This window comes from Pollachius pollachius (genome assembly GCF_949987615.1).
Source record: "Pollachius pollachius genome assembly, chromosome: 14".
Classification (NCBI taxonomy): Eukaryota; Metazoa; Chordata; class Actinopteri; order Gadiformes; family Gadidae; genus Pollachius; species Pollachius pollachius.
The window spans coordinates 12,137,594-12,165,022 of NC_136947.1; the positions used below are offsets into that span (position 1 = coordinate 12,137,594).

At 43.9% G+C, this 27,429-nt stretch overlaps 1 protein-coding gene across 1 annotated transcript; it reads right to left on the reverse strand.

The window, feature by feature from the left end:
• Positions 1–16,257: 16,257 nt before the first annotated feature.
• On the reverse strand, positions 16,258–27,121 carry LOC307086085 (solute carrier family 22 member 13-like; the record flags this gene model as incomplete). The annotated part of the gene is made up of 10 exons (XM_079751133.1): positions 16,258–16,336; positions 16,635–16,841; positions 17,077–17,185; positions 17,452–17,666; positions 17,968–18,062; positions 24,602–24,722; positions 25,391–25,559; positions 26,080–26,234; positions 26,571–26,674; positions 26,747–27,121. 10 exons carry the CDS (start codon positions 27,119–27,121, stop codon positions 16,258–16,260), a joined length of 1,629 nt encoding a protein of 542 aa, XP_079607259.1.
• Between the last annotated feature and the right edge of the window lie 308 nt (positions 27,122–27,429).

Here is a 27,429-nt window from a genome sequence, read left to right on the forward strand (position 1 = left end):
TGTTTTGTAAATTGGGCCCACGGACGGCTGAGTGTCCGCCAGGAAAAGTTAGAGCTACCTCAGATTGGCCGCTGGGATTTCCACCTCTGGGCTCTCACTGAGTTTTTCTTGCCTCAAGACCGTTGGTTTGTGAGTAGAACTACACATACACTGACACACACACACACACACACACTCTTATTGCCCTGGACATTCAAACGGGCATCGTAGTAGCGGTTGTTGTCTTGACTCTCTCTCCACTGAGAGCAGACCTTCGTGCACCAACGGCCTCCTACGTCGAGCACGCTCTTTTTGTTTGGGTGTGTCTTTCTTTCATGTAGGCTATGTTGGGCAAGGCAAGGCAACTTTATTTATGTAGCACTTTTCATACACGAGGCAAACTCAAAGTGCTTCAAATAGAAACATTGTCACACATTGTTAAACGGTTTAATTGTTAATTGTTGTTTATTGCTTGTTGGGTTTCAAGCTCCATGCCAGTTAGACAAGTAGCCCAGCCTATGGTTTACGTGCGTGTGGGGTCAATAAAGGTTCCATGGCATGAACATTTCATTAACATTACATTTTCTAACATTAAAGGGGACATATTATACCACCAGGTGTGAGTGTGATTAGCCATTACAAGCCGTTTTGAAATGTGCAGCTTCTGACATCACAGGTGGGTGTGTCCACCTAGATGTATGACGGATAGATGAGCAACGTTTGCTACAGTCCGCTGGGTAGGCTGGTACACTGATCTATCCAGCACACATCTAGCTGGACACGCCCACTTGTGATGTCAGAAGCTGCACTTTTTCAAAAAGGCTTGTAACGGCTAATCACACTCACACCTGGTGGTATAACACGTCCCCTTTAATGAGTTCCCCTAGCCTGCCTATGGTCCCCCAGGTGCTAGAAATGACGTGAGGTGTTAAACAAGCACTAGGTATCCTGCTCCACCTTTGAAAAATGAAAGCTCAGACTCGCAGATTTGGAATTTGGCCCCAAATGTCGTCATCAGGGGCCAGGTTACCTCCCCTTTCTCTGCTTTGCCTGCCCAGAGAATTTGGCCCACCAATGAGACAATGAGCTACGACCATGCGAGCGCCACATGTGTGTGTTAATATACACACGATGTAACACAAGTGTTGTTCACTTCTTTGTTTTTTGGACGACCGTTCTGCTGTTGGTGTTATGGTGCATAACACGCAACATAAGGTAAAGTTTGCGTGAAGCTCCCATTTGGTGAAAAGACTAGACTGTCGGGTTCTCTGATGTGTCTGGTACTTCCACAACGAGACTCATAGTGGGGGTTATCTCGGCCATGGTTGAGAAGGAATTGGGGTAAAGGAGCTTTGGTTTGACTCCCTGTAGTCCAGATTGAACCGCGACATGGAGGAGAAAGGGATTTTAGCCTGCGATTGTTGCCCGGGACTCTCTCCCGCCTGAGCCCTGCTGCCAGGAGGCGGTGATGGAACCACGTGGCCGTAGCCTGGCTATTGCCAGACCAAGCTCAATTGTAGATAGCACGTTGGTCTGGAGAAGTTGCTGTCATTTTCTTCAGCACAAGAGGCGTGATCAACGGGCGGAGTTAAAGTGACTGTACGCAATCAGATAGTCCTTCAACCAATCAGACCAACGATCTGGATGACGTACTATGCAGAGTGATGGGAAAACTTCAGTCAGGTGTCAACAAATACGATTTTTTTGTAACACAATGGGTTGGCAATGGCAGCGAACATTTCTTGCAGGTTGTTCACAAATAATATGAAAGTGGAGGGCACATACACTCACTCGAGGGATATTTTTGTTAGAGCTAAGAAGCCTATGAGCATCGCCAACAGGTTGGAAGGCATAGGGTTGACGGTCATGCGAGAGTCTGGCAAATCTGAAATCTGAAATGTGCCCGAACCCTTTGATTCCTGCTGGAGCCACAACTGCACGGAGGAGCATTAGGGAGGTACGTTCATTTTGATTCCCTCAAACTTTTTGCTACATAGGCCTAAACGGTTTCTAATGAGTTATAACAAATGACACAACAGCAGCCTATCAACATCTCAGGATATCACCGTGGTTTACGTATTGTTGTCTCATACATCATGTTATGTAAGTTGTATGTATTGTAGTCCCCTCTGACTTTAGATCTATGAGTGAATAAACTCATAGATCTATAGTGATCTATGAGTTTGTCATGCCCTGCAATTAGTTTTTGATTTAGAGTTTAGTTTATGTACTACCCTACAAAATGTCAATGTAGTCATAAACATAGTGCACCCCACTTAAGATATCAAGTGTCAAATGCTCAAATTAATGTTGAAACATGTATTTCAGGTCATCAATAAGTTACCATAAAGAACGCTTCCCAAGCTTTGTGAACCAGAAGACGGTCTGATAATTATCCAAATAAATAAAAAGAATTGGAAAGGAGCTGCCAAGAGAGTCATGGCACACAAGGAGCTTCTGGAACACTTGAAACCATTTATCCTTGAGCTCCTTCAGGATGAATGCTCACACCTCTGCAATCCAAAGGAGGGATTCATGCTCTGGAGGTCCTCAGCTAGGGACCTGGCCCGTTTCTCCTTTTCTGCATTACAAGCAGATCTCCATCGTCTCTCTCCATTCTTGCTGTCAGTGTTCAACACGATAACAAAAACTTCCCGCCTCACCACCTGTGCTCTAACTGGCATAGCCATCAGAGGCAGACTGTCGTTTGTCTGCATTTGCCTACTATTTGGACTGCATCCTTTTACATGGTGAGGCAAAGAAGGCAGTATTTAACAGGCTGTCCAAAATTTCCATCACCACCTCTCACAAAGCTGCAATAGGAAAACAAAAACAATTATCAAACACATGTGCGACCCCTCTGCTCCAGTTAAAGCAGCTAAATGAACGCTTCTTGCACATTGGAGCCCAGACTCAACCAGAGGACACAACTGATCCTGAGATGGCACTCAACATCTTCAGCAGCATGAAAAACCCTCAGTTGTCAGGTGAGAAAACACACACACACACACACAAAATCATATCCTCATATTCTGTCATCTAAATGTACGATGTGAACGATGTGTTGCTGATTTTTTTATGAATGTTTAATGTAGCCAAATAGAGGAAGTAACCAAAACTGGAGATGAGGGTGAAGCTACAGGAGAAGTTAATTTGATGCCAACAACGCTTGCATTGCCAGACACACAGCCAACTCCACCACCTACATATTCCATCATATTTGATAACCTGGATTTCTACCTACGCGCTAGCCATCAATCCTCCCTCCACAGTAACCAAAACCTACACTGGATTCACCACATCGCAGTACAAGACTGGATCCCCACTCATCATATTACCAATGAAAAAACAGTTAAAGACATACTGCAATATGACCTTAACACATCTCTCCCAGGCGCGGAAACGCAAACATTTCTGCGCAGAGAATTTAGTGTCCTCGGGAGCAGAATGCTATGTAGGTACATGTCCATATTCCAACCGTTCTCCAGCATTGTGGTACATCACTAGCCTGGTACTACCAGACTCTCGTACTTCATTTCATTTGTACAGAGAGTCTGTAACTACTCAATTGACTAACGTTAACTCACTTTAAGGCGGCTGTCTGTTGAAGTTTAAAACTATTGGATCTGCCCAGTACCACTCTGGATCTGCCATAACCAATCGCTAACGTTTGGCTGGGAATCACGTTGCGCGCAAGCTGTTAACAAACCAATCACCGTGCGTGAAAATGTCCGTCAATGAGAGCTGACTTTGACGTCATTGATCTCAGCCACTCCCTCTGTTCGCTGATTGGACGCAGAAAATTTAGACAGAGAAAAACCACTAACATACCGTAGACCAAGACCTAGTACTGAAGGGAAGGCAAATTGAGTGGAAGTACTTAGGCGGGCGGAGCCAGGCTAGTACATCACATACCACAGTACAACAAGAAAATGTTGCAGTGGTCCACTGATTTAAATAGTAATTTGTGGGATATCACCAATATCCCACAAATTACTATTTAAACTACCAGTGTCTTTGTTTGTTGACATTTTATTTCTGTTTCACTGAAACTATTATTTTTGGGACTGTTCTTCAAAGACGAGAACAAAACAGCGGACTTGACGGAAGTGCTTTGCCAAATTCAGGATGAGTAAGTATTGAATAATGCCACTATGTTATTCTCTGGTTCAAGATGGACTCCTGCCATAAACCAATGATGTCATTGTGTCCCTATTTGCGTTATCTATGTAGGTACAGTATGTGCCCAAGGGGTCAAGAAGGAGTAGCAAACTTATTCGTCGGTGGTGACAGGCTGACCAAGGACAATAAGTCCGGAACATTAAAGGCTGTGTTGCAGGTTAACCTTTCGATTAATGAGTAAATAATGGGCACTCAAAATATGTATATCATTTATAAAATGCCTCCAAAATAGTGTTAAAGTCCAGTCATTTTTGGCAGTAACGGGTGTTTTCTAAAGGTACGGCCACACTGCCATTCGGCGATGACGTGGTGAAAGGTAACCTGAGCCTAGTGCTAGAACCATGGCATCTAAAGAGGTGGCAAGAACCACAAATTACATGTATGATGGGCCACAGCCGTATAATTTCGAACATGTCAGACGGGAGAGGGCGAAAGAGGAATTGCCGTCGAAGCCAATTAAATGCATGGTCAGAGGAGAATGAGTGGAGAGTTGCTATCAATTAGCAACGCAGCAATGATCGCTGGATCTAGTCAATGAACAGCAGTGCATACAATTAATAACTTTTATTTATTTTTACCGTCAGTGAATGGCACCGAGTGAAAGTCAACGTTTTCTTTATATCTAGTGACAGCGATTATGTCGATCAGATAAGTACTGTTGGGGCAAAATAACCTGCTGAGCACATCACATGGCAGTCACCTTATAATATAGTCAACTTTTAACACATAACACATACATGAGAATATAGTCAGGTCAGGGCCGGAGCCAGGGCCCCGTGTCTCCTCCCGGCAGATAGTAGACACTCAGACAATGCACCAGTCATCCTCAAGGACGGGAGGACCACAACGGATGAATGCTCTGAAGCTCTCCCCCGTAAGGAGGAACACAAGAAGATATACATGCATACACTAGAGCCTGGGAACCAAGGTCAAGTAAAAACACACAGAACCACACACATCTCAAACGCACACACCTCATCACGAGGAGATACAGCATAAAACTGTATCACTCTGAGACTCTTCACCTTCTTCCGAAGCAGACCTTCCACGGAGGCGAAGCTCCGGACGAACCATCAGCGCTGATTAGGGACTTAGACATATTCGATTTCTCACGCTTATGACTCTGTATAACCGTTGCCACTTTACTTAATAAATCCAAGGTCCTCGTGCCGATAGACTTTATTACCTCTCCGTCTCATTTCATCTGGTCCAGTAACTAGACAGACCGTTTTTCCCAACAGTACCGGTAAACTTAGTCAGAAGATCTAGAAATAGAAGGCATAATGCTAGCTATGGGCTAACTTGCCAGTCCCACCTGTGAAATGGCGCGGTGAAATTGGTTTTATATTCGACATTCGTCTATTTTCCGGGGTTGTAACTGTAATAGCGTCACGAAAACCGCACCAATTGTCTCCAGGATGGTATTATTTTGAAAAGAAAATTAAGGCTGACGTTTCACAGTCTGGCGAATGATCAAAGAAACCGCGCCGAATATACTTCCTAGTGCCATACGGCAGCGGAGTGCTTAGGGACCGTCAAAAAAGTGCAACGTCATCCTATCAACATCAAACCACTTCTGATGTGTTTATGAACTCGTTTTGTAGTTCCCACTACCCTTTGTTTTAAAGAAAAACCTTTCAATTGTTTTTAAAAAAGGCTAAAGTAGTCAGTGCATGTATTGCATTCATATTTAAGGCTTTCATTTTAATAGCTCACTTGTTTTAGTAGGTATCAACACCAAACCACTTCTGATGTGTTCATGAACTCATTGTGAAGTTCCCGCAACACTTTGTTTTTATAAAAACAAGTGAGCTATTAAAAAAAAGCCTTAAATATGGATGGATTATATGCACTGACTACTTTTGCCCTTTTTTAAAAAAATCAGACGTGGTTTGGTGTTGATATCTATAAAAACAAGTGAGCTATTACAAAATAATAGCCTTGAATATGAATTAGCCTAACTATACACAATGATTACATATGCCTTTAAAAAAAATAAAAGGTTTTTCTTTAAAACAAAGGGTTGTGGGAACTCCACAATGAGTTCATAAACACATCAGAGTTGGTTTGGTTTTGATATCTATAAAAACAAGTGAGCTATTAAAAGAACGCCTTAAAAATGGATGCAATATATGCACTGACTACTTTTGTCTTTTTTTTAATTAAAAGGTTTTTCTTTAAAACAAAGGGTTGTGGGAACTCCACAGTGAGTTCATGAACACATCAGAAGTGGTTTAATGTTGATAGGATGAATTTCCAGTGAGTTAAGAATTTAGGGAAAAAAAAGACGTTGCACTTTTTTTGACGGTCCCTAAGCACTCCGCTGCAGTATGGCACTAGGAAATATATTCGGCGCGGTTTCTTTGATCTTTCGCCAGACTCGCTGATTTTGGTGAGTTGATCAAGCGTGTGAAGTGTCAGTCTTAGTTTTCTGTACAAAATAATACCATCCTGGAGGAAATTGGTGCGGTTTTCGTTACGCTATTACAGATACAACCCCGGAAAAGCCTACATGACAACGCACACACTTAACAATTTTTGATAATCCGATATGCTATATATTGTAAAGCAACAGTGACATAGGAGGCTGCATTGGCTAAAGTTGTTTGGATGCACGTTGATCAACTGAATAAATGCCAGGTATAGCCTATCGGACACGCAATCAGTGCACTTGCAAATGAGTGCCTGCAAGTATGACCGATCCTGACATTATTTAACCATCAATCTACCGCAAATACGATCAGACAGATGCACATTGAACACATACACAAAGCACATTCGTCATACCCGGCGGATGCTGACAGACAGCCCACACATGCCAAAAATCACCACGGCGGGTGTGTCCTCTCTCTCACTCTCGCGCGCCCGTACACAATCACTCCAATTTATCCAACTCCAAGGCTAGGCTGCTTCACTAAGACCACAACTAACCAAAAGGCCTTCATAACCATGCAGTATGCCGAAGCCAGAAAGGACACACGCACAGTCGCACACACTCATTTTATGCAAAACAATCCGTTTTATCATCAGCATTCAGTCACTGCAAAGATTAAAAGAATAGCCTCTTACCATAAATTCGAATGAACCCAAAGTGTGTGCGAGTGATACACTCTGGTTTAGCTTTCGCTTGCTATCCGTTTTTAGTATGACCTCAACATTTCGTCTTTCTTCTGTTTGGCGCACATGGCTAATTTGCATACTTGCGCAGAACTGGCTGGCTCCGCAAGGCAAATAGGGATAATCACCGAGAGGCAGGGAAGTTTGATATGCCCGGCTCGTGGACGGCTTTCGTCTCGGGCGGGGTATCAAAATAAAATAATCCCCAATTTCTTTCCTTAATTTTGTTCCTATACCGCCTGGACTTTGAGCACAATGTCCATGCAACAGATGTCCGATGAGAGATTATGGCATCCAGGAACAACGATGATGGTGAAAGCAGTTGAATCAGTCCAGTTGAAACCGTCGTCCCTCAAAAAAAAAACCCAGCCAGGATAATCCGTCCGTTAACTCGGAAAGCACCTGTCCAGAGCTCTCCCCAGAAGACTTTTCCCGAACCACTAGTAGTTTTCTCTCTCTAACAACTGTCTCTAATACAGCTTTTTTTTATTAGGTATCTTATCTATATAATTTCCTTCATCAATAAACTACTATCACAGTTGCGTGTGTGTCCCGTAACTTTCTCTGTGCTGCCGTGTCATCGGCTGTCTGCTGTGCATGCGCCCGCGATGCGTTTTGGTGGCATCGTAAACTAGGCAACATTAAATACAATGGATAACAGTTTAAATCTTTATTACCAACAAGCAAATCGCACAAATTCGTTCGAAAATGAACCCTGCAACACGGCCTTTAAGTGGGCGTTTGCAGATGGTTACAGCAAAGAAGCCCGGATGGAAGCCATGGTATTCAAATTTTAAGGACTGGTATGCGGTCCACTGCGATTCGAGTAACCCTTCAGAATCATCTCAACAAAAGCGTTAAAATTATTATACAAAAAGTATTCCTGTAAGAGAAGTACGTCTGTGACAGTGTATGGGATGAAAGTAATTTTGTCTAACTAATATGTCTTAAATTTATTTAGAAACACTATAAAATATTCTTCAAGGACTCAGCAAAAGACCATGGCACGCTCTGTGCAAATATGACAAATGGTAGAGTTTTTATTTCTTATCTGTGATACCATGATAACATGATATTTCCTAATTTTCATACTGTTCATGGACACTTTGTTCAACACCTCAATTTTTTTGGTTTAACAGTCATTAAAATATGTTATGTGCATGTCAATTCAAATGATTGTAATACTTGTTATTTTTGTTCAAAATCCCGTCAACATGAACGTGTCTGGATACCTCATGAATTACTGTTCTTTGGAGTGGGTTGGGAAACACACCCCTGTCTTCATGAATTCAGCAGGGGTTTACCCGGGGAGGTTGTTCAGCATGATATTATTTTACTGTGTTACTAATGTCTTTATGCATTTGGGCATGGGCGATGTGAGATGTGACACTAACATCATAGAGTGTGTGTGTGTGTGTGTGTGTGTGTGTGTGTGTGTGTGTGTGTGTGTGTGTGTGTGTGTGTGCGTGTGTGTGTGTGTGTGCACGTGTGCGTGTGAGAGAGAAGGTGTCAATGAAAGATTGAATGAGTGAGCAAGTGGGTGAGTGGATATAAAAATGTGAGTCAGAGAAACATTGACAGTGACATATAGCAAAGACATGTATGGTGTACATCTAATAGCATATGTTTAACAGGTGCAACAATGCAAAGGGTGGTCCTCATGCAGATTACAATGCATACAAAGTAGGGATCGACCGATTATCGGCGCCGATATTCGGCATTTTGACGCATATCGGCATCGGTCCTTTTTTTTGATGCGACGGCCGATAAGAGATCAATTTAAAACGGGGTTATTTTGGCTCTGATGCAGCCACGCCTCTCTGTCTGCTGTCACTACGCTGTCTCCAGCATTGTCCCACCCACAGCACCATCTGATTGATTACACGCTCTGGTTACACGCAGAGCCACGACGGGTGACAGCCATTCAGCAGTGAAAGCTGTGCATGCACAGTGCTCACACACACTCGGCGGAGAGGAGAAAAGGTTTTGTCTGGTTTGGTTTCGAGGTAAGTAAAGGCAGCAGACTCTTCAGAAATTGTAATAAACATCCCAGTCCTTTACAACTCACAACTACTAGTAACATTACTGTGAGCCCATTAACGTTAGATAAACATAAGCGGCAGCTCTGCTCGCTCGCAGTCCATCCAGGCATGCCTGTTAATCACTCGAAACAAGGTTGCTGATAATATCGATATGGAAATTTACTCTCACTCACAAGTCTGTGTGAGTGAGAGAGTAAAAAACTAATAAAACTCAATTCAGTCCAGTTGTATTGCAGGGAAGCACGTTAAGCGGTGGCTATACTTCTACAACTGCGTAATGCGCTATCCAACTGCGTAACCACGGAACCCCTCGAGCCCTTAGGCTTTAAGGTGAAGGCTGATTAGCTTTTAGCGTAACGTTAGCCCAGCGGTCCGCTTTCTCCTTCTCTGGCTCTAGACGCTCAGCAGACTGTAGCAAAACTCTACAACTTACGACTACTAACGTTACTGTGAGGCCCAATACGTTAGCAGCAGCTATCTGTTCCTATGATAAACACTGATTATTAAAGTGAAGATGCTGTAGGCTATTTACTGTTTTTTAACGGTTTAATCACTTGAAACAAGGTTGCTGATAATATTGATAGGGAAATAGTCAGTGATAAAAGTAAGATGTGTGTGTGTGAGAGAAAGTAAAATTCAGTTTATTTGTTTAAATTGTGTTATGTTGCAAATCTGATAAACTGTTGTGTTTATCAAACATGCTTAAAGGCATTTAAATGAGGTTAAGTGTTGGAATTTGTGTTATTCAAAATATTGGCGCCAATATTTTCCCTTTTTCTGTAAATTAATATCGGCTCCAAATATCGGTTATCGGCCCCCTTGACTACTAATAATCGGTATTGGCCCTGAAAAAAACATATTGGTCTATCTCTAATACAAAGACTTGGTCATCAAGGACACGACTGCACTCTTTCTGGCTGTTGCAATGGAGCACCTTGGGTTGCAGGATGCAACAGGTAATTGGGACCTTGACAAATACAAAGATAACTAATAATAAAGTTAATGTTCTGAATAATTTTATTAAAGTGTGTGCAACTCATGCTCTTTCAAGAAGGTTAGAGTGGCTATATGACTAGACTATAGATCATATGACAGTTGTAATATAACTGAAGGCAATAAGTACTTGTATGTGAGATGGTGCTGAATATTCCCTGCACAAAAGGTGCAAAATTGTTGTAAAATACTTTTTCATAACAGAACACCCTTGTCTCATCATGAGGCTCAGCAGACTCACAGAACTCAGTCTCCAAATACCTCATACATTATCCTCAGAATGTCTTGCCCGTGTTGTTTTTGAATACAGGGAGATTCTGCATGATGTAATTAAGATCAAATATTGTACTACTATGTTCAACAACCAAATCAATAAGCTCAGTGCTCAATCCTCTGCCAGCTGTGGCAACAGTGTACCAATGTTTGTTTTCTCTGAACAGACTTTCCCTGTATTTCTGTAAAAGATCTCTTATTCGCTCTTGGTCCTCTGAGGTAACTTTTCTATATTGATCTGGTGAAGAAATCTCTTGAAACACTTCATAGTTGGGTACTGACATTGCACAACCTGTAGAGGTACACTTACAAACAGAGTGACAGTATGAACAACAATAATGTTCAGGTTCTACATTTTTTGAGTCATCTTCAAAGTTGGAGCAGAGGGCATGTCGAAAGCAGCCATTTTTACTTTGGTAAAAACATCCGTACGGCCTTGTCAATTTCTGGGTGCTGTCTGGTGGCATAGACAACAGCATGTGCCTGTGTTCCATCTCTGCCAGCCCTGCCAACCTTCTGGAGCATGGCCTCCACATCGTCAGGTACCCCATAAATGATATTTGATACTTTAGGAAAGTTCACACCCAATCCAAGAGCAGTTGTGGCCACAACTACTCTGCAACTGCCCTCTCCAGAGAAGGACGACAGCACTCTGCTTTTGTTCACAGGGAGTGTCTTGCTGTGAAACATACCTATTATTAGATTTTCTCCATCTTGTTCTCCAGCTACCCAGGCATCATATCCAAGTTCGGCCTTGCGATGGCAGATCACTCGCCCAACTACTTTCAACGACCGGCAATATATGATAAGCGGCGACATGTCCAGGCCCTTCTCCTTGACTACACTAACCATCCAGTCCAGACATTCCAGGGAATCAGTGGGGACTTGTCTCAGTCCAAGCCTGATGTTGGTCCGGTTGGGGATCACAGTGATGATAGTCGCAGATTCCAGATACAACGGTCTCTTCACCATGGCTCTTGACTGTAAATCAGCCAATGCAGTCAATGCCAAAACGGGTGTACCTAAAACATGAATGAGCGGCGGTGGTGCCCCGCAGCTGTGCCCGCAGCGGCAGTAGCGGTTCCTGGCCGAGCTCAGCAGGGAGGCAAACAGGAACGTTCATGAACGCGCACATGCATGTTATTTCTAAAGCGTATGCATACACAACTTTGAAAAAAACATACTCGCATGACGCGTCGTGTTAATAACTAAAAAAACTAGACACTTAACAGTGTGTCAGCAGAGTGCAATGCGTCTAAACTTTTAATCAAACGTGCAGACAAAATTCAACTTCATAAAGTAAAGTTCATTCATGGTGCGTGCTGCTTAAATGTAATGCATGACAGCGTGCAGGGTCAAGAACATGTATCTTCCAATCATATGAATATAATATAGTTAAGTTTCATGAGCCACCTGCTTTTGTGGTCTGGATCATGTTCAGTTTCTGTGTTGGTCTTCCATTCTCTTTTATCTTCAGCTGATGTTCAAACTGTGTCCTTGGAAATTTGTGTTCTCGTAGATATTGAATTATATTCTCCATGTTGATATCATTAATAGTCAAGTGTTAGCTGTAGCTTTGTTAGCCACGCAAGGCGGCAACTGACTAGAAGGCTCATTTACTTATAATGTTAATAAAAAATAAATGCTGATTTGTGATTGGTTGCTGATGGTTTGCGGGCCAGCCAGCCCCGCCTCTCATCACAGCATAGGAGGGCTTGGCTGGCTCTGGCGGCGGACCCATGGGTGGTCTCTACCATGACTCAGGGGTACCGCCTGCAGTTCTAGCGCAGGCCCAGGGTAGTGAGATCTCCAATGTTTACCACGGTGGCCAACCAACTACAAGCCCAGACTCAGACGCTCAGACCCAGGAGCGTCTGGACTCAGACGCGGAGCGTCTGGACTCAGACCCAGACGCTCCGACTGCCAAGGGGTTCTTCTCTCGATATTTCCTCATCCCCAAGAAGGATGGTGGTCTTCGCCCTATCTTAGACCTCAGGGGGCTCAACAAGTACCTCCGCCCCCTAAGATGCAGGTTCTTGACAGTTCTGCAGGTTCGGCAGACTATCAAGGCAGGGGATTGTTTTGCGACCACCTATCTGAAAGATGCCTATTTTTCAGATTCCGATCTGGCCAGGGCATTGGCGTTTTCTGAGATTTGCTTTTGAGGGTCGGATCTTCGAGTTTCAGGTCCTACCGTTTGGAATGTCTCTTGCCCCTCGGACCTGGGGTTGTCTGGGGTTGTGCATCAATACCCAGAAGAGCAAACTGCAACCCTGCCAGGTAAGGAATTTCCTCAGCATGGTGTTAGGCTCCAGGAGGGCTATTGTTACCCTCTCTCCAGCGAGACAGCAGTCCTTTGCGGTCTGTCTCAGTCTCTTCACCCTCAGGGCTCAGAGGGACCGGAGGGTTTGCCTCATACTCTTGGGCTTTATGGCAGCAATGGTAGAGATAGTCCCTCTGGCCCTTCTTCACATGCGCCCTGTTCAGACGTGTCTCCTAAGTGTGTCCACAGAGCCCCGCCCGTGCCAAGGTGACGGTTTCCCAAAGGCTCTACAGAGCCCTACGCTGGTGGAGGGACCCAGCCAACATCAGGAGGGGGCAGACTATGGGGTCAGTGACTCACCGCCAGATCGTATTTACAGACGCATCCCTAGCAGGCTGGGGAGCTGTACACAAAGGTCAGGGTATCACCGGTCCCTGGAGGGGCCGCTGGGGGTCTCAGCATATCAACTTGTTAAAGCTGAGGTCGGTTTGTCTAGCCCTAAAGCACTTTCTGCCGCGGCTCAAGGGTCAGCATGTCATAGTCAGAACCGACAGCAGTGACGAGCAGCGCTGCGTATCAACAGGCAGGGGGGTTTGGGCTCCCCAACCCTCTTCAAGCTGGCAACAGCTCTGTGACTATGGGCTCATCTACAGCCTATGGGCTCATCCAACATGTCCTAAACGTGGCGGCGGACATGTTGTCCAGAGGGGGACCGAGTCCAGGAGAGAGGAGACTCCACCCCCAGGTGGTCGAGGGAATCTGGTCCCGATATGGCGGAGCGGAGGTCGACCTGTTTGCGACCAGAGAATCTTCTCATTGCCCACGTTTCTTCTCCCTGACGAACAACGATCCTCCTCTGGGATGGGATGCGCTGGCGCACCCTTGGCCACAGACCCTGCTCTACGCCTTCCGCCCATTCACCCTCCTCCAAGCCCTTCTGCACAGGGTACAAATGGAGCAGGTGAGTCTAATCCTGGTTGCACCGTTTTGGCCTCACATGTCTTGGTTCTCGACGATTCCTACCCTACTAGAGGGTCAGCCATGGATGCTTCCTCTCAGGTGGGACCTCCTGTCTCAGGCAGGCGGGAAATTGTTCCACTCCTTCCCAGCAGGGCTGAGGCTGGTAGCCTGGCCCCTGAGAGGGACCGGCTCCTGGCCCTAGGGTTACCAGACGATGCAGGAGGCCAGAGCTCCATCAACTAGGGCAGCCTACACTTATCGATGGCGAGTCTTCACAGGGTGGTGCCAGGCACACCAGACAGACCCCTTCTTGGCCTCAACCCAGGACATCCTGTTCTTTATGCAGTCACAGTTGGAGGCCCGTAAATCTGCAATCACCCTGAGAGGCATGCTTGCAGCTATCAAGGCAGTCCGTATCAGAGAGTTTTCCATTAGTGAGGATGGTTGCTCCATGATCTCCTGATATCTAAGGGGGGCACAAAGGCTTACAGCGCCCAGTAGGGGTCCTCAAGTACCACCCTGGGAATTGGATCTTGTCCTTGAGGCTCTGCGGTATCCGCCTTTTGAGCCCCTCGACAAGGTGGAGGGGCTCAAAAGGGCTAGACATGTACCGTATTTTCCGCACTATAAGGCGCACTTAAAAGCCGGTAATTTTCTCAAAAAACGACAGTGCGCCTTATAATCCGGAGCGCCTTATATATGGATCAATTCGTGTTTACAAATGAACAAAGTTGTCAGAACGCTTAATAAAGTTTGACTTTGTCTGACTGTTTTGTTGACATTCCCTTTATGGCTGGTTCAGACCACACGACAGATATTCCTCCACTATTAGGAAGGTCACACTATACGATCACAGAGCCAGGAAATCGGGCGGAAGACTGGCCACACTACAAGATTCGAGGGTGCGATGCTCTACTTTGTATCATTCACGTTTGCAAGATATTTAAAAAATCTAAGGTTTGGAACTGCGTAATTGTGTTTTACTTTTTTGTCATAAAGGTTCCAGTTTTATATCTGCTAAATGCAGCAACTCGTCCTCACAGTTGCGTTGCGCGTGACGAGCTATACAATTAGCACAGCTCTATCTAGTGGATGCATAACGCATCCCCAGTCAAACGTTTGACTGCAGTATCTTCTATGCTATGCGCCTTATAATCCGGTGCGCCCTATTTATGAAAAAAGTTCTAAAATAGGTCATTCATTGAAGGTGCGCCTTATAATCCGGTGCGTGTTATAGTGCGGGAAATACGGTAAATGTCAGTATATATTTTAGAAGTAGGCAGTTTTTCCACACTTTTCACATTGTTGTTTTTCAGTTATCTCTGGCACTAACACGTACATGGTACACATGATCTAAATAGAAAAAAGGGTGTGGAATTGCAGGATACAGAATCCAATAAGATGGTAAAACATGCATTCATAATATCAGAGTGTTGTTTGCTTCAAAATGTTTCACCTGTGGGGGCCTTACTGCATATGGCAGGTCATAGGCCATTTCAAGGCATATGAAATGTTTGATAAAAAACAATTATTTGGGTAATGAGGAATATATTTTGTGTTTTGCGATGAGGTGTGAAAAGTAGGTTTTTCAGTTTTTCAGAGGACAATGGTCTCGATGGAAAAGTTGAAGGCCATGCCAAGCTTTATCATCTGACACTAATGTTGAAAGTGTGGGCCAACGGGACTTAAGATTTAGCCTTTTAAAACTAGCAGGAGACGCTACAGATTAGGCCCCTATTTCCAGATATGGATGTTTGGGGCTGATCTCGATGCATCTTGAAACTTTGCGGCTGTTGGCTCAAGTGCTTACCCTTCTTGTGATGATTGGCATTTAGTCTGGTCAGAGGCTTCAATTCGTAAATTGTTTTTTTTGCCGTTCAAATCAGTACTCGTTTGTTCATGAAACTCTTTCAAATATGAGTATGAACTATTGGCTTCAGTGGTAGCTACGTTGTTGTTATTGTTTTGAAACACCATCCTGGCATTTCGGTTGCTGTAAATCCTCGGGTGCCGGTAAACAGTGCGCTCATTAACTGCAAATGAGTACCTTCAGTTCACCATTCACCAAATACCACTGATCTCAAGCAACTATCAAAGATTTTTACTCAGGACAGATTAAATAATTAAATGAACAGAATGTTTGACTTTATGAAAAATCGAATTCACACAATCACAAGACACAATATGATCACAAGATAAGCTGAGCCATTTCAAGAGCAAACAAACTGAACAAAAAAAACCATGGAGAAACAGGTAAACACAATCAACTCAATAATACCTATTTAGCTAAAAGAGATGATGTAAAAGACACAAACAAGAATTACAATTTCAATTCTACAATTAAAACCATCTTATTTCCACTGTCTACTTACACACGCGCACAAGTACATACACACACACACACGATAATTTGATCTTGAAGGTGGTGGTGGTCATGTGGCCGTGAGCCTAGAGTTTGCTTGAGGTAATAACAGCAGTGTGTTCATCAGTGATAGATCTTCTTCCATTCTCCATTTTGGTTCCATCACTGCCATTGAAACCCAACACAGATAAGCACATGCAAGAATGACAATCAGAATGGTACTGTGTTGTACAACTGTCATGATCAGTGTGTGTGTGTGTGTGTGTGTGTGTGGGGGGGGGGGGGGGGGGGGGGGGGGGGGTGCTTGCTTGTGTATGTCACAACTTGGATGAGAGTGACAACCCCTAGACCAACAACAAGCTGGGCACTTAAAACCAAACTTCAAATTTGGATAAATTATTGAATATAGATCAGTTGGCATCTCCTACCCTCAGCCTGTTATTGATCATGGATCAGTTGTTACCTCTGGACCTCAGCCTGTTCGATGGAGTCTGCAAGCTCTCTCCCGCGCGTCTCTGGGAGCAGGAAGATTAGGGCTCCACCCAGCAGTGTGAGGCTGCTGAACACTGAGATGGGTATGGAGTAGTGGTACACAACCAGCAGGTTGACTGAGGGAGCCAACAGCCCTGCCACTCTAGTCGCTAGGCCCCCTAGTCCAGCTGCAGTATGTCTGAAAACATCATCAGCATCACTGTCTTTGTCTTCATATTCTCCATTTTCATGCTTATTCCCTTCATCCACATCATTAATCGTAATCATTATCCTAATCACCCTTATCTTCTTCGTCATCAACACAAAGCTTCATCATCACCATTATCACCATCAGCATCACGGAGGGAGGATTGACAAACTGAATAATACTCTGAAGTCCACTCAAAGGACCTCAAGGTGTGTTGTTGTCTTACCTCGCAGACGTGGGAAACAGCTCCTGAATGTAAACGCTGGATATGCTCGAACCCACAGTCATAAGGATCCGCGCCGTGATGGCCAACACGGTCACAGCGATGGCATTTCCTGTGATGACAAAGTGAGGAAACGCATATGAAGCCAAATCTACCGTCTTTAGCTTCAAAGAAACATCTGATTTACTACAAAAGAAGACACTCTTATCCACAGCGCCTTACAGTGAATACAGATGCTTGTCATTAAAGGTGCAGTACGAGAGATTGAGTGGCATCCAGTGGTGAGGTTGCAGATTACAACCAACCAAAAGTGTTCTGTTACCCAAACCCTTAGACTGTCCCGTCCACCTATATAATGTATCCGGGAATGTGTGTTACCTGCGGGAACAGCCAAGATGCTGAGGCACACTAGACCCCCCACCAGGATGGTGAACATCAGGCATAACTTCCTGCCTGCGAGCTCCAACAGCCAGAAGCACAGCACATGAGCCGGTAACTCTGTGAGTCCGAACAGCAGCTCGGTCAGGAAGATGTCCAGCCCAAACTTCCCCACGTTAAACCCGAGGCAGATAAAGGTGAGGCTCAATGCAAACCTAAAAGATTTGATAGTTTAAGAAAAGTATTAGAAGCAAAGTATTAGAGGACAAAACTTTTTCACATTTTGAATATTTGTGACTGGTACAAAAAGAGATACAACAACACACAAACAGATAATTAAACTAAGACCAGCATGGACGGAGGTAATGAGTAATGCTGTTTCAATTTTTTTTAAAAATCAGCCTTGTAGCCTTGTGTTGTAACAGAAATGTTATGCTATAATGAGTGCTAGGTTGCTTTCAGTTTTTTGTCAATATTTCCATTGAGTCCATGTAGAGAGGGTAGCCTACAACTCACCATGCTAATACTATGATCAGGAAGCGTTTTCGAAGCACAGGTGATCTGATAAGGACCCATATGCCCGCTTTCTCCACAGTCTTATTCACTGTAATCTGATATGGATTAGATGAGATTATATTAGAAATAAATTTTCAGTAGAAACACACACACACACACACACACACGCATGATAATTTGATCTTGAAAGTGGTAGTGGTCATGTGGCCGTGAGCCTAGAGTTTGCTTGAGGTAATAACAGCAGTGTGTTTAACAGACCTTCTTCCCTTCTCCATTTTGGTTCCATCACTGCCATTGAAACCCAACACATAGGCACATGCAAGAATGAAAATCAGAATGGTACTGTGTTGTACAACTGGTCATGATCAGTGTGTGGGTGTGTGTTTGCTTGTGTATGTCACAACTTGGACAAGAGTGACAACCCCTAGACCAACTACAAGCTTGGCACTTAAAACCAAACTTCAAATTCGGATAAATTATTGAATATTGATCAGTTGGCATCTGCTACCCTTGGCCTGTAATTGATTATGGATCAGTTGTTACCTCCGGCCCTCGGCCTGTTATTGATTATGGATCAGTTGCTACCTCTGGAGTAGAAAAAGTAGAATTCCCAGAATATCCTCTGGAATATTAACAATATACGAGTATCTGTTTCTTATATATAAATAAATAAATATTATAATTTGAAATTGTTATGGCCGTGGCCTAAATAACATCACTGTTAAGAACAAGTACCCTCTTCCCTTCGATAAATTCAGCTTTTGAACCCATCCAAGGAGCGATCATCTTCTCCGGGCTGGGCCTCAGGAATGCCTACCATCTTGTTAGAAATAGGAAGGGAGACGTATGAAAAATGGCTTTCCACACACCACTTGTTCATTTTGAGTATCTGGTAATGCATTTGGATTTACAAATGCCCTAGCTGTTTTCCAGGCTCTTGCATGGAAAACATGCAACATTGCATTGCATTATGTTCTCCGCGACTTCCTCATCTGTTCTGTTTTATTATAATCGATGACTTTCTGTTTTTTTCTGGCAACATGGAGGAACACATCATCGATTTAAGACAGGTTCTCCAGAGATTCCTTGAGAATAAGCTGTACATCAGCTTATTTGAGAGTGGGCAGGTGAAGACAGAGAAGGTGCAGACCGTGGCAGAGTGGTCTACACCAACGACGGTTAAAGAGCACTAGTCCTTCCTTGGCTTCTCAAACTTCTACCGTTAGTTCATCAGGGACTAGCAGAGAGTCAGGGCCCCTTACCAAGCCCACCTCTCCTGCAACTCCGTTTTCCTGGACCGCTGAGGCAGATGCTGTGTTCAGGGAGCTGAAGACGTTTCACCTCAGCCCCTGTCCTAATCAACCCAGATCCTTCACGGCACTTTGTGGTTGAGGTGGACGCATTTGATTCTGGCGTAGGCGCGGTCCTGTCCCAGCGCTCTGCCTCAGACCAGAAACTACATCCATGCGCCTTTTTCACCCATCGCTTATCCCCTGCTGAGCATAACTATGACGTTGGGAACCGGGAGCTTCTCACCGTGAAACTGGCTTTGGGGTCACTGGCTGGAGGGAGCTGATCACTCCTTCACAAGAACCTTGCCTTTATTCAAACTGCTAGACGCCTAAATTCCCGTCAAGCCCACTTGACGTTGTTTTTCGGCCACTTCAGCTTCACTCTAACCTATCGTCCAGGTTCCAGGAACATCAAGCCCGATGCTCTCTCCCGCCAGTTTACCTCTGAGTGGTCGATCCATGCTGTGACAATATCCTCCCGTTGTCCTGTGTGGTGGCCGCGGTGACGTGGGAGATTGAATCGTTGATTCGTGAGGCAACTCACTGAACCAGACCCAGGTAACGGCCCTACTCATCGTCTCTTTTTGCCTGTGTCAGTCCGCTCCCTGGTCTTTCAGTAGGTGCACGCCTCCAGGTTTGCCTGCCATCCTGGAATCAGCCGCACCGTCTCTCTTTTGAAGCGACACTTCTGGTGTTCGAGGGACATCCTCCAATCAACCGCCTGCTGGTCTGCTCCGTCCTCTGCCAATCCCTGGTCGCCCCTGATCCCAGATTGCCCTCGACTTTGTTCCGGGTATTCCTCCACCTCAGGGTAACACAGTGATCCTCACCATAGTGGACAGATTTTTGAAAACGGTTAACTTTGTGTCCCTCCCCAAACTCACAGCTTTTGAAAAGGCAGTCCTCTTGATAGTACATGTATTTGTCTCCATGGAATACCCTCCGAGACCACCCGGCCTACACGGCCCGGCCGGCTGCTGGACGTGCGCCGTCGGGGCTACCATATAATTGGTGGACTGGGAGGGTTATGGCCCTGAGGATCATAGCTCGGTGCCCCGCAGCTACATCCTTGATGTTTCCTTGGTCCGGGATTTTCATGAGTAGCACCCGGATAGACCAGGTGGTATGGAGGCACCCATAGAGGGGAGTGTACTGATACGGCTGTGGCCGTACCCAGCAGATTCTCTGCTCTGTCTCCCCCTCTCGGTGTCTTCACGTCTGTGAAATGGGCGAGGCATTCCCTTAATGTCCCACCTGTTCATGATGCACACCTGTCAATTCATCTCCAGTCATCATCCCCATTGCATATAAAGCCTGGTTCCTCATTTCCATTGTTTCCATTGTTTTTTTAGGCTCCAGAGAAATCAGTATTTCTAGATTAGTTTTGTGTTCCATGTTTCCATGTGTCCATGTTCTCCTTGCCCCAGGATCACCAACCCCCCTACCTGCCTGACATCAACCCTGCGTGCTCATCTGCCTGCCTGTAGCGCTGCCTGCCTGTCCATGCATCTTCTCCGTCCACCTACTCAGTCCTGCGTGGTCTTCCTCCCTTGCCTGTCCACCTCCTGTTATTTCCCTACTGTTCTCATCCTCCGTACAATAAACCTCTGGTTTAATTGAACCTCCAGCGTCTGCGCTTGGGTTCCTCCCGTTCGATCGTAACAGAAACATTTAAATGCTTAAAAAGTTTGTTATAAATAAGAAGGCTGACCTAATATGCATGTTAATGATATTTGATGGAATCAACAAGTAAATACAAACCATTAAATAAGTTAGTTTAGTAGACCTAAAAAAGAAATATGATAAAAAGGCTTTTAATATGATAACTATATTTGGTGTCGTGCAAGTTTCATCTTGCCAAGAGATGTAACTTGTGGGAATTTTCTTAACTCAAAGTTGTCCTGAGGGCAGAAATGTTTTTGATTGGTTCAATCTGACAACCAATCGCAAGACAGGAGAGAATTGTGGAGGCGGGGCCGCCGAATTTCAAACTCATCAACGGAACGAGTCACCATTTGAATCCACCTTCATTAAGTTTGGAGCAAGGTGAGCAATTTTCTGTGAAATGGATTATAGTATGTGCAGCTATGTGTGATAGTATGTGCAGCTATGTGTGATGACATGTGTGCTGATTAAATGTATGGTACATGTTAAGATAGCTGAGCACATTTTCTTTGAAATGGAGCATAGTATGTGCAGCTATGTGTGATTACATATTTTCTGTGAAATGGAGCATAGCATGTGCAGCTATGTACGATTACATGTGTGTTAGCTTAAATGTGTGATACATGTTAAGATAGCTAGACTGCTAGCAAAGCTAATTAAGCTTTACTGTACTTATATTCAAAAACAATGTTTTTTTAGGGTTAGGGTAACCCTAGGCTAACCCTAACCCTAATCATTATTTGTCTAGGGGCAGTTTAGTCTCTTCTGGTCCCAGGGCTGAAGTAACATTCTCCTGCCCTCAGGGCTTAGTGGCCTACATCATTATTTGTCTGAGGGCAGTTTAGTCTCTCCTGGTCCCAGGGCTGAATTAACATTCTCCTGCCCGCCGGGCTGAGTGGCCTAAATCATTATTTGTCTGGGGGCAGTTCAGTCTCTTCTGGTCCTAGGGCTGAAGTAACATTCTTCTGCCCCCAGGGCGGAGTATCCTGAATCATTATTGTCTGTGGGCAGTTTAGTCTCTTCTGGTCCCAGGGCTACATTTGTTCCAGACTGATGTTTTCAGAGGGCAGGTGAATGTCTCCTGGTCTAAGGGCAGAAAGATATTTCTAGATTTTTCCTCAGGCCTCTAATGTCTGCCCTGGTCTTTGGCTGCCCTGTCCTGTGTTAGAATTAGTTTGAGGGCAGTGTCATTTCCTCCATTTAAGTTTTGCCTCAGATATGCAAGTATCATAGTCATAGGTAGTCATAAGTATTCAATTTAGTACTTCAGGAGAAATGCATGTTTTTCATATTTTCTTTGCCTGTTATTTTACTTCAGTATCATGGTTCTGTTCTAGTATTCCATACCCTTGTATCTTGTATGTGTAATCTTTTTTTTAATCTACAGTATACTGCGGTTACATGGATGACCTCACAGGAGCTGGATGGAAGTAATGTAAGCTTTAGCGCAAGTTCTACCAGGAGGACTCAAACTCACACGCGCCAGTTTGCCAATAACCAATCACCTGCTTAATAAAGAGTAGTCTAACAAACGTTTCTTGCTGCATAGGTATTTCATTCAATGCTCCCCCTTCCACCCCACCACCATCATGTCTGCCCCAGTCTACTGGTCCAGGGGAAGGCTACACCCCTGCTAGTCCTGGCAGGATATGCCGATTCCACACGTCGTCCTGGATCCGTGACGGGGCTTACGCCAAAGACTTATCATGCAAAATATTAGATTATGTTATCATTATATTAATATTTGAGTTTATCTGTGAATGAGTCTTCATGGGAGAATTTGTATTGTCAGTCATAAAACTCAAACTTTATGCACGTGTATACCAAATAGCCACAATGGACAATGTGTCAAATCATGAGAACTTCCAACTAAAAAGAGGAAGAACACACAGACTTCACTCAAACTGAACTTTATTTATATAAACCAGTGGTGGTGTCTTTCCTGTGAAAGAAGGATGATGAATATGATTAAATGTAATAAACAGACTGTATAAATGAACATGATGACATATGAAATAATTCTAAATGTGTACAATAAATCTCACTTCATTTATCAATTTTGAGCGGAGAGGAACCTTAATGATACATTTCAAAACCAAATCTGTCTTTTTAAAATTAAAGTATTAAAATGTTTATCTGCCCCCAGACAAATAATGATTCAGGCCACTCAGCCCTGAGGGCAGGAGAATGTTACTTCAGCCCTAGGACCAGAAGAGACTAAACTGCCCCCAGACAAAAAATGATTTAGGCCACTCAGCCCGGAGGGCAGGAGAATGTTACTTCAGCCCTGGGACCAGAAGAGACTCAACTGCCCCCAGACAAAGAATGATTAGGGTTAGGGTTAGCCTAGGGTTACCCTAACCCTAAATAACCATTGTTTTTTAATATAAGTACAGTAAAGCGTAATTAGCTTTGCTAGCATTCTAGCTATCTTAACATGTATCACACATTTAAGCTAGCACACATGTGCTCAGCTATCTTAACATGTATCCCACATTTAAGCTAGCACACATGTAATCACACATAGCTGCACATACTATGCTCCATTTCACAGAAAATATGTAATCACACATAGCTGCACATACTATGCTCCAGTTCACATAAAATGTGCTCAGCTATCTTAACATGTACCACATATTTAAGCTAGCACACTTGTAGTTGCACATACTATCAAAAATAGCTGCACATACTATGCTCCATTTCACAGAAAATTACTCACCTTGCTCCAAACTTAATGACGGTGGATTCAAATGGTGGCTCGTTCCGTTGTTGAGTTTGAAATTTGGCGGCCCCGCCTCCACAATTCTCTCCTGTCTTGCGATTGGTTGTCATGTTGAACCAATCAAAAACGTTTCTGCCCTCAGGACAACTTTGAGTTAAGAAAATTCCCACGAGCTTCCCAAGAGCTATCTTAAATCTCAGTTCACACAGATTAAAAAGAACTCGTTCATAGTTCACAGTCCCAGGAAATTAACTGTTCACATTCATCTTTTATTCTATTATATAATTGTTCAGGAGAGCCGTCTCCTACCCATCCAGCCCCAGCACCCCAAGCATGGCCACTGCCCATATCCCAAACATTTTTTTTACTGTATACTGCTATATAATCAAAATTAATTTCAAAATTAGTTTGACTTGGATGGAGGAAATTTGCGGCTTTTGGCTCAAGTGCTTACCCTTCTTGTGACTAAATCATCATTAAGTCGTAAATATTTTCCAAGACTGGTCATATGCTTCAATTCGATATGTCTTTTTAAAGTAGTTTCCGATGTTGCTGACGTTTTGAATTGTTTCCTGAGAGCCGGAGGGCAAAATCGGTATAAAAACGTTTGTTTTTTGCCGTTCAAATCTGTACTAGTTTGTTCATAAAACTTTCAAATATTCATATACATATATCCAGGGTGCGATTTGTGAAAAAACCAGAGGGGGGGATAATTTTGAGAAACATTTTAAAATGTTTCAAAATGAAGACAGACCCTGTGTAATTTGGTTGTTAATTATTACGATGTAATGGTGAAAATACTTTGGGTGGGGGGGATAATTTTTATCCCCACCGAGGATAAAAATAATTCAGCAGAGGGTAGGACGTGTAAACCAGAGGGGGGGATAATCCCCACCATCCCCACCGGCAAATCACACCCTGCATATATCATTTCTTTATGACCTTTGCAAGATACCTTTTCGAATAGGGATTCTGGAACGGTGCGTCTGTTGATGGCCGCTGCTTTGAAAATCAACTCTTTGGCCTCCTCTGTCCTCCCCCTGTCCAGCAACCATCGGGCCGACTCCGGTATAAACCTTTCCAAAAGTAAGGTGAAATTAGTTTGACCCAGAACATCAATTAGCAACCCCCTGGCAGTGATATCTTATTTGCTACAATCAACCCTATATCCTCACAGCAATTTTGCTGTTATGACCTAAGCTATTATGAATTAAAGTGAATATCTGAAAAATATTCCTGTCAGTATCTTGCACTGAATGAGGTAACACAATGGAGATTGAGCCTCTCTCCCGCAGATAAAAGTCCTTGCATTTGCAGGACAATGAATGGGTGTTAAAACTGGGTGTTTGTTGCAACACTACTTTTATCTATTGAAAGAATTACCACTTAACACCAAAGACAAAGATAACGAAAAAGTAATCTTAGAGATTGCCACTTACAATCTATACAAAATGCAACTATGTCAAAGGTCCTATACTTCCTTTAAACCCAAAGTTTTTTTCAACAAATAATGATAATGAATGTTAAAAAACATTTATCATGAATTAATGTATGGGAAAAAAATGAAGGAAATTCACAATGTTTAATAGAATTTAAAATATAAGGGCAAATAGCCCATGAATAAATAATATATGATTTATGTTCCAGGGCCCTGTCTAGGGCCCTCTCCCTCTCAGGGGCCCCCTAAATCGTCATTACGTGTGACCCCTGTCTCTCACTGCTTCACCTCGTGACCCATACACACCATATGTAGACAGCAACCAGGCCCATCGGCGCCGCCATGACCAACTGAGCCAGCCTCCAATCACGGGTAAGGTAGTTGATCCCCGACATACACGCTAGCCCGGCAGCCCCCGAGAACTGGCCCCCACATGCACCCAGGGAGCGCTTGGTTATCCCTATCCACTCAGTCACTGCAGGGAAGGAGAGCCATGCTCGTGGGTCAATATTCGGTCTGCAGTAGCCCACATGGCATAAACCCTCGACACTTGTCGACACAGGACTTTTGTGTTTCAAAAATTAGTGGATGGAAAATCGCTGTTTCTTAACGTGGCATGCGTCTGTTTAAACCCGCACTGCGTCCTTTTTTCGACTGCGTCTCAGTCCTCCTTTGAAAAATATCTGAACTAAAAAGTGGGTGGATTTTTCTCAATAAATCGTTCTATTCTGTCCCCCACCTTGGGCAAACGTACATAGTGCAGGTTAAGCTAAACTAAAGGCAGCAGGTTCAACGTACCATTATTCTGAATCTGAATGGAAATGTCTAAAGATTAACAGTTTTGTTATATATTTACATCCAAGGTTATGGTGAATGACTTACACTTAATGTTTGACTGATATATCTGCCTTTACATTATATTTGCACTGGGTTCTGAGCTGAGTAAAGACTACTAAGAGAAGAGGAAGAGACGTATTGCGTTTTGGTGTACTCACTCAACACGATGGCGTTCATCCTGAAGCCCCCATACCCCACGCCCGCCCCAAACTGGGAGGCCAGATATAAGTAGTAGTTGGGACTAAGGCCACCTGTGAGCGTGAATATAAAAAGGAACAGCACTGGAATCTGAGTGGTCCGTCTGCGGCCAAACCTGGCAGAAAAAATGTTTAATTGTTATTATTTAGAATTTGTGTCACTTTTATTTATTTATATTTTTATATAAATAGTTGTATCCGAGAGTAAGTCATATAATTTCATGATTAATGTTGATGTGTGAAATACAGGGGTATTATAGAGGATACAGAATTAATAATAATGCAATGCAATACTATCGCTACATTTATAGAATCCCAATATTTACAGAACCGCTATAGATCAGTACCAAGAAATCATTGTAAAAATATTGAATCTTGAGGTGCCCGCCAATTTCCATCCCGACAGAAAATGAAAAAATAACCAGCCGAAATAATTAAAAGATAAAACTTACGATTCTCCTAAAGGTCCGAACAGTAGCGAACCGATAAGAATGCCAGCCCCCAACACCGTTTGGGCCACCGCCAACTCGTTCGCCTTGTCACAAACTAGATCAAACTGTAGGAAACACATAGAGCTGTGAAACAAGAACTGTTTTCAAAACCACAAACCCTATAACACACGACTGACATCAGTGACTATGGTGGCCTGGTACAGGGTCCGGTCGTACACCCATCCGTCCCGGCAGGCGGTGGTGTGGTTCAGGCCATACTGGCGGATGGAGTCCAGGGTCCAGTTCACCGGAGCGTACATCAGACACCGGCTGAGGGAGCCGTCTGGCTCCCGGGGAACGGTCAGGTTCAGCTGCTCCTCTTCTGTCAGGTTGGGGCCGGCCCCCAGGATCCAGTCCGTGTTACAGTGGCGCTCCGGGTCAGAGTCAGCGAAGAGGACACTTGCAAAGATAAACGATAGTAAAAAGAAGGTAAACCATATGGCTATAAGTAGAATCTTCTGAAATAATCCAAAGTCTCCAGCAGCCCTCAGCATCTCTCCGAAGTCCCCCATGGTGCCCCGAATGAAAACCTCTGCTCTGAGACATTACTCACAAGACTGTTTTATATAATCTAGTCCATCAATGTTTAACCTTTTTGTTCGTTATCTTTGAAAGAGAACATGGGGAAGATATGGAAACAACATGCAGGAAAGGTCAAATGCTGTATCCATGTGGAAAAACGGTTGAAGGAAAATAAATTATTTTTAGGGTACATGGATGCACCATGGCCATGGTAACTACAGTACTACTAGTTTAATTTGGAAACGTCAGCAGATATCAACAGGTTCACATGCAGTATTATCTAGTAAAATCATAGATG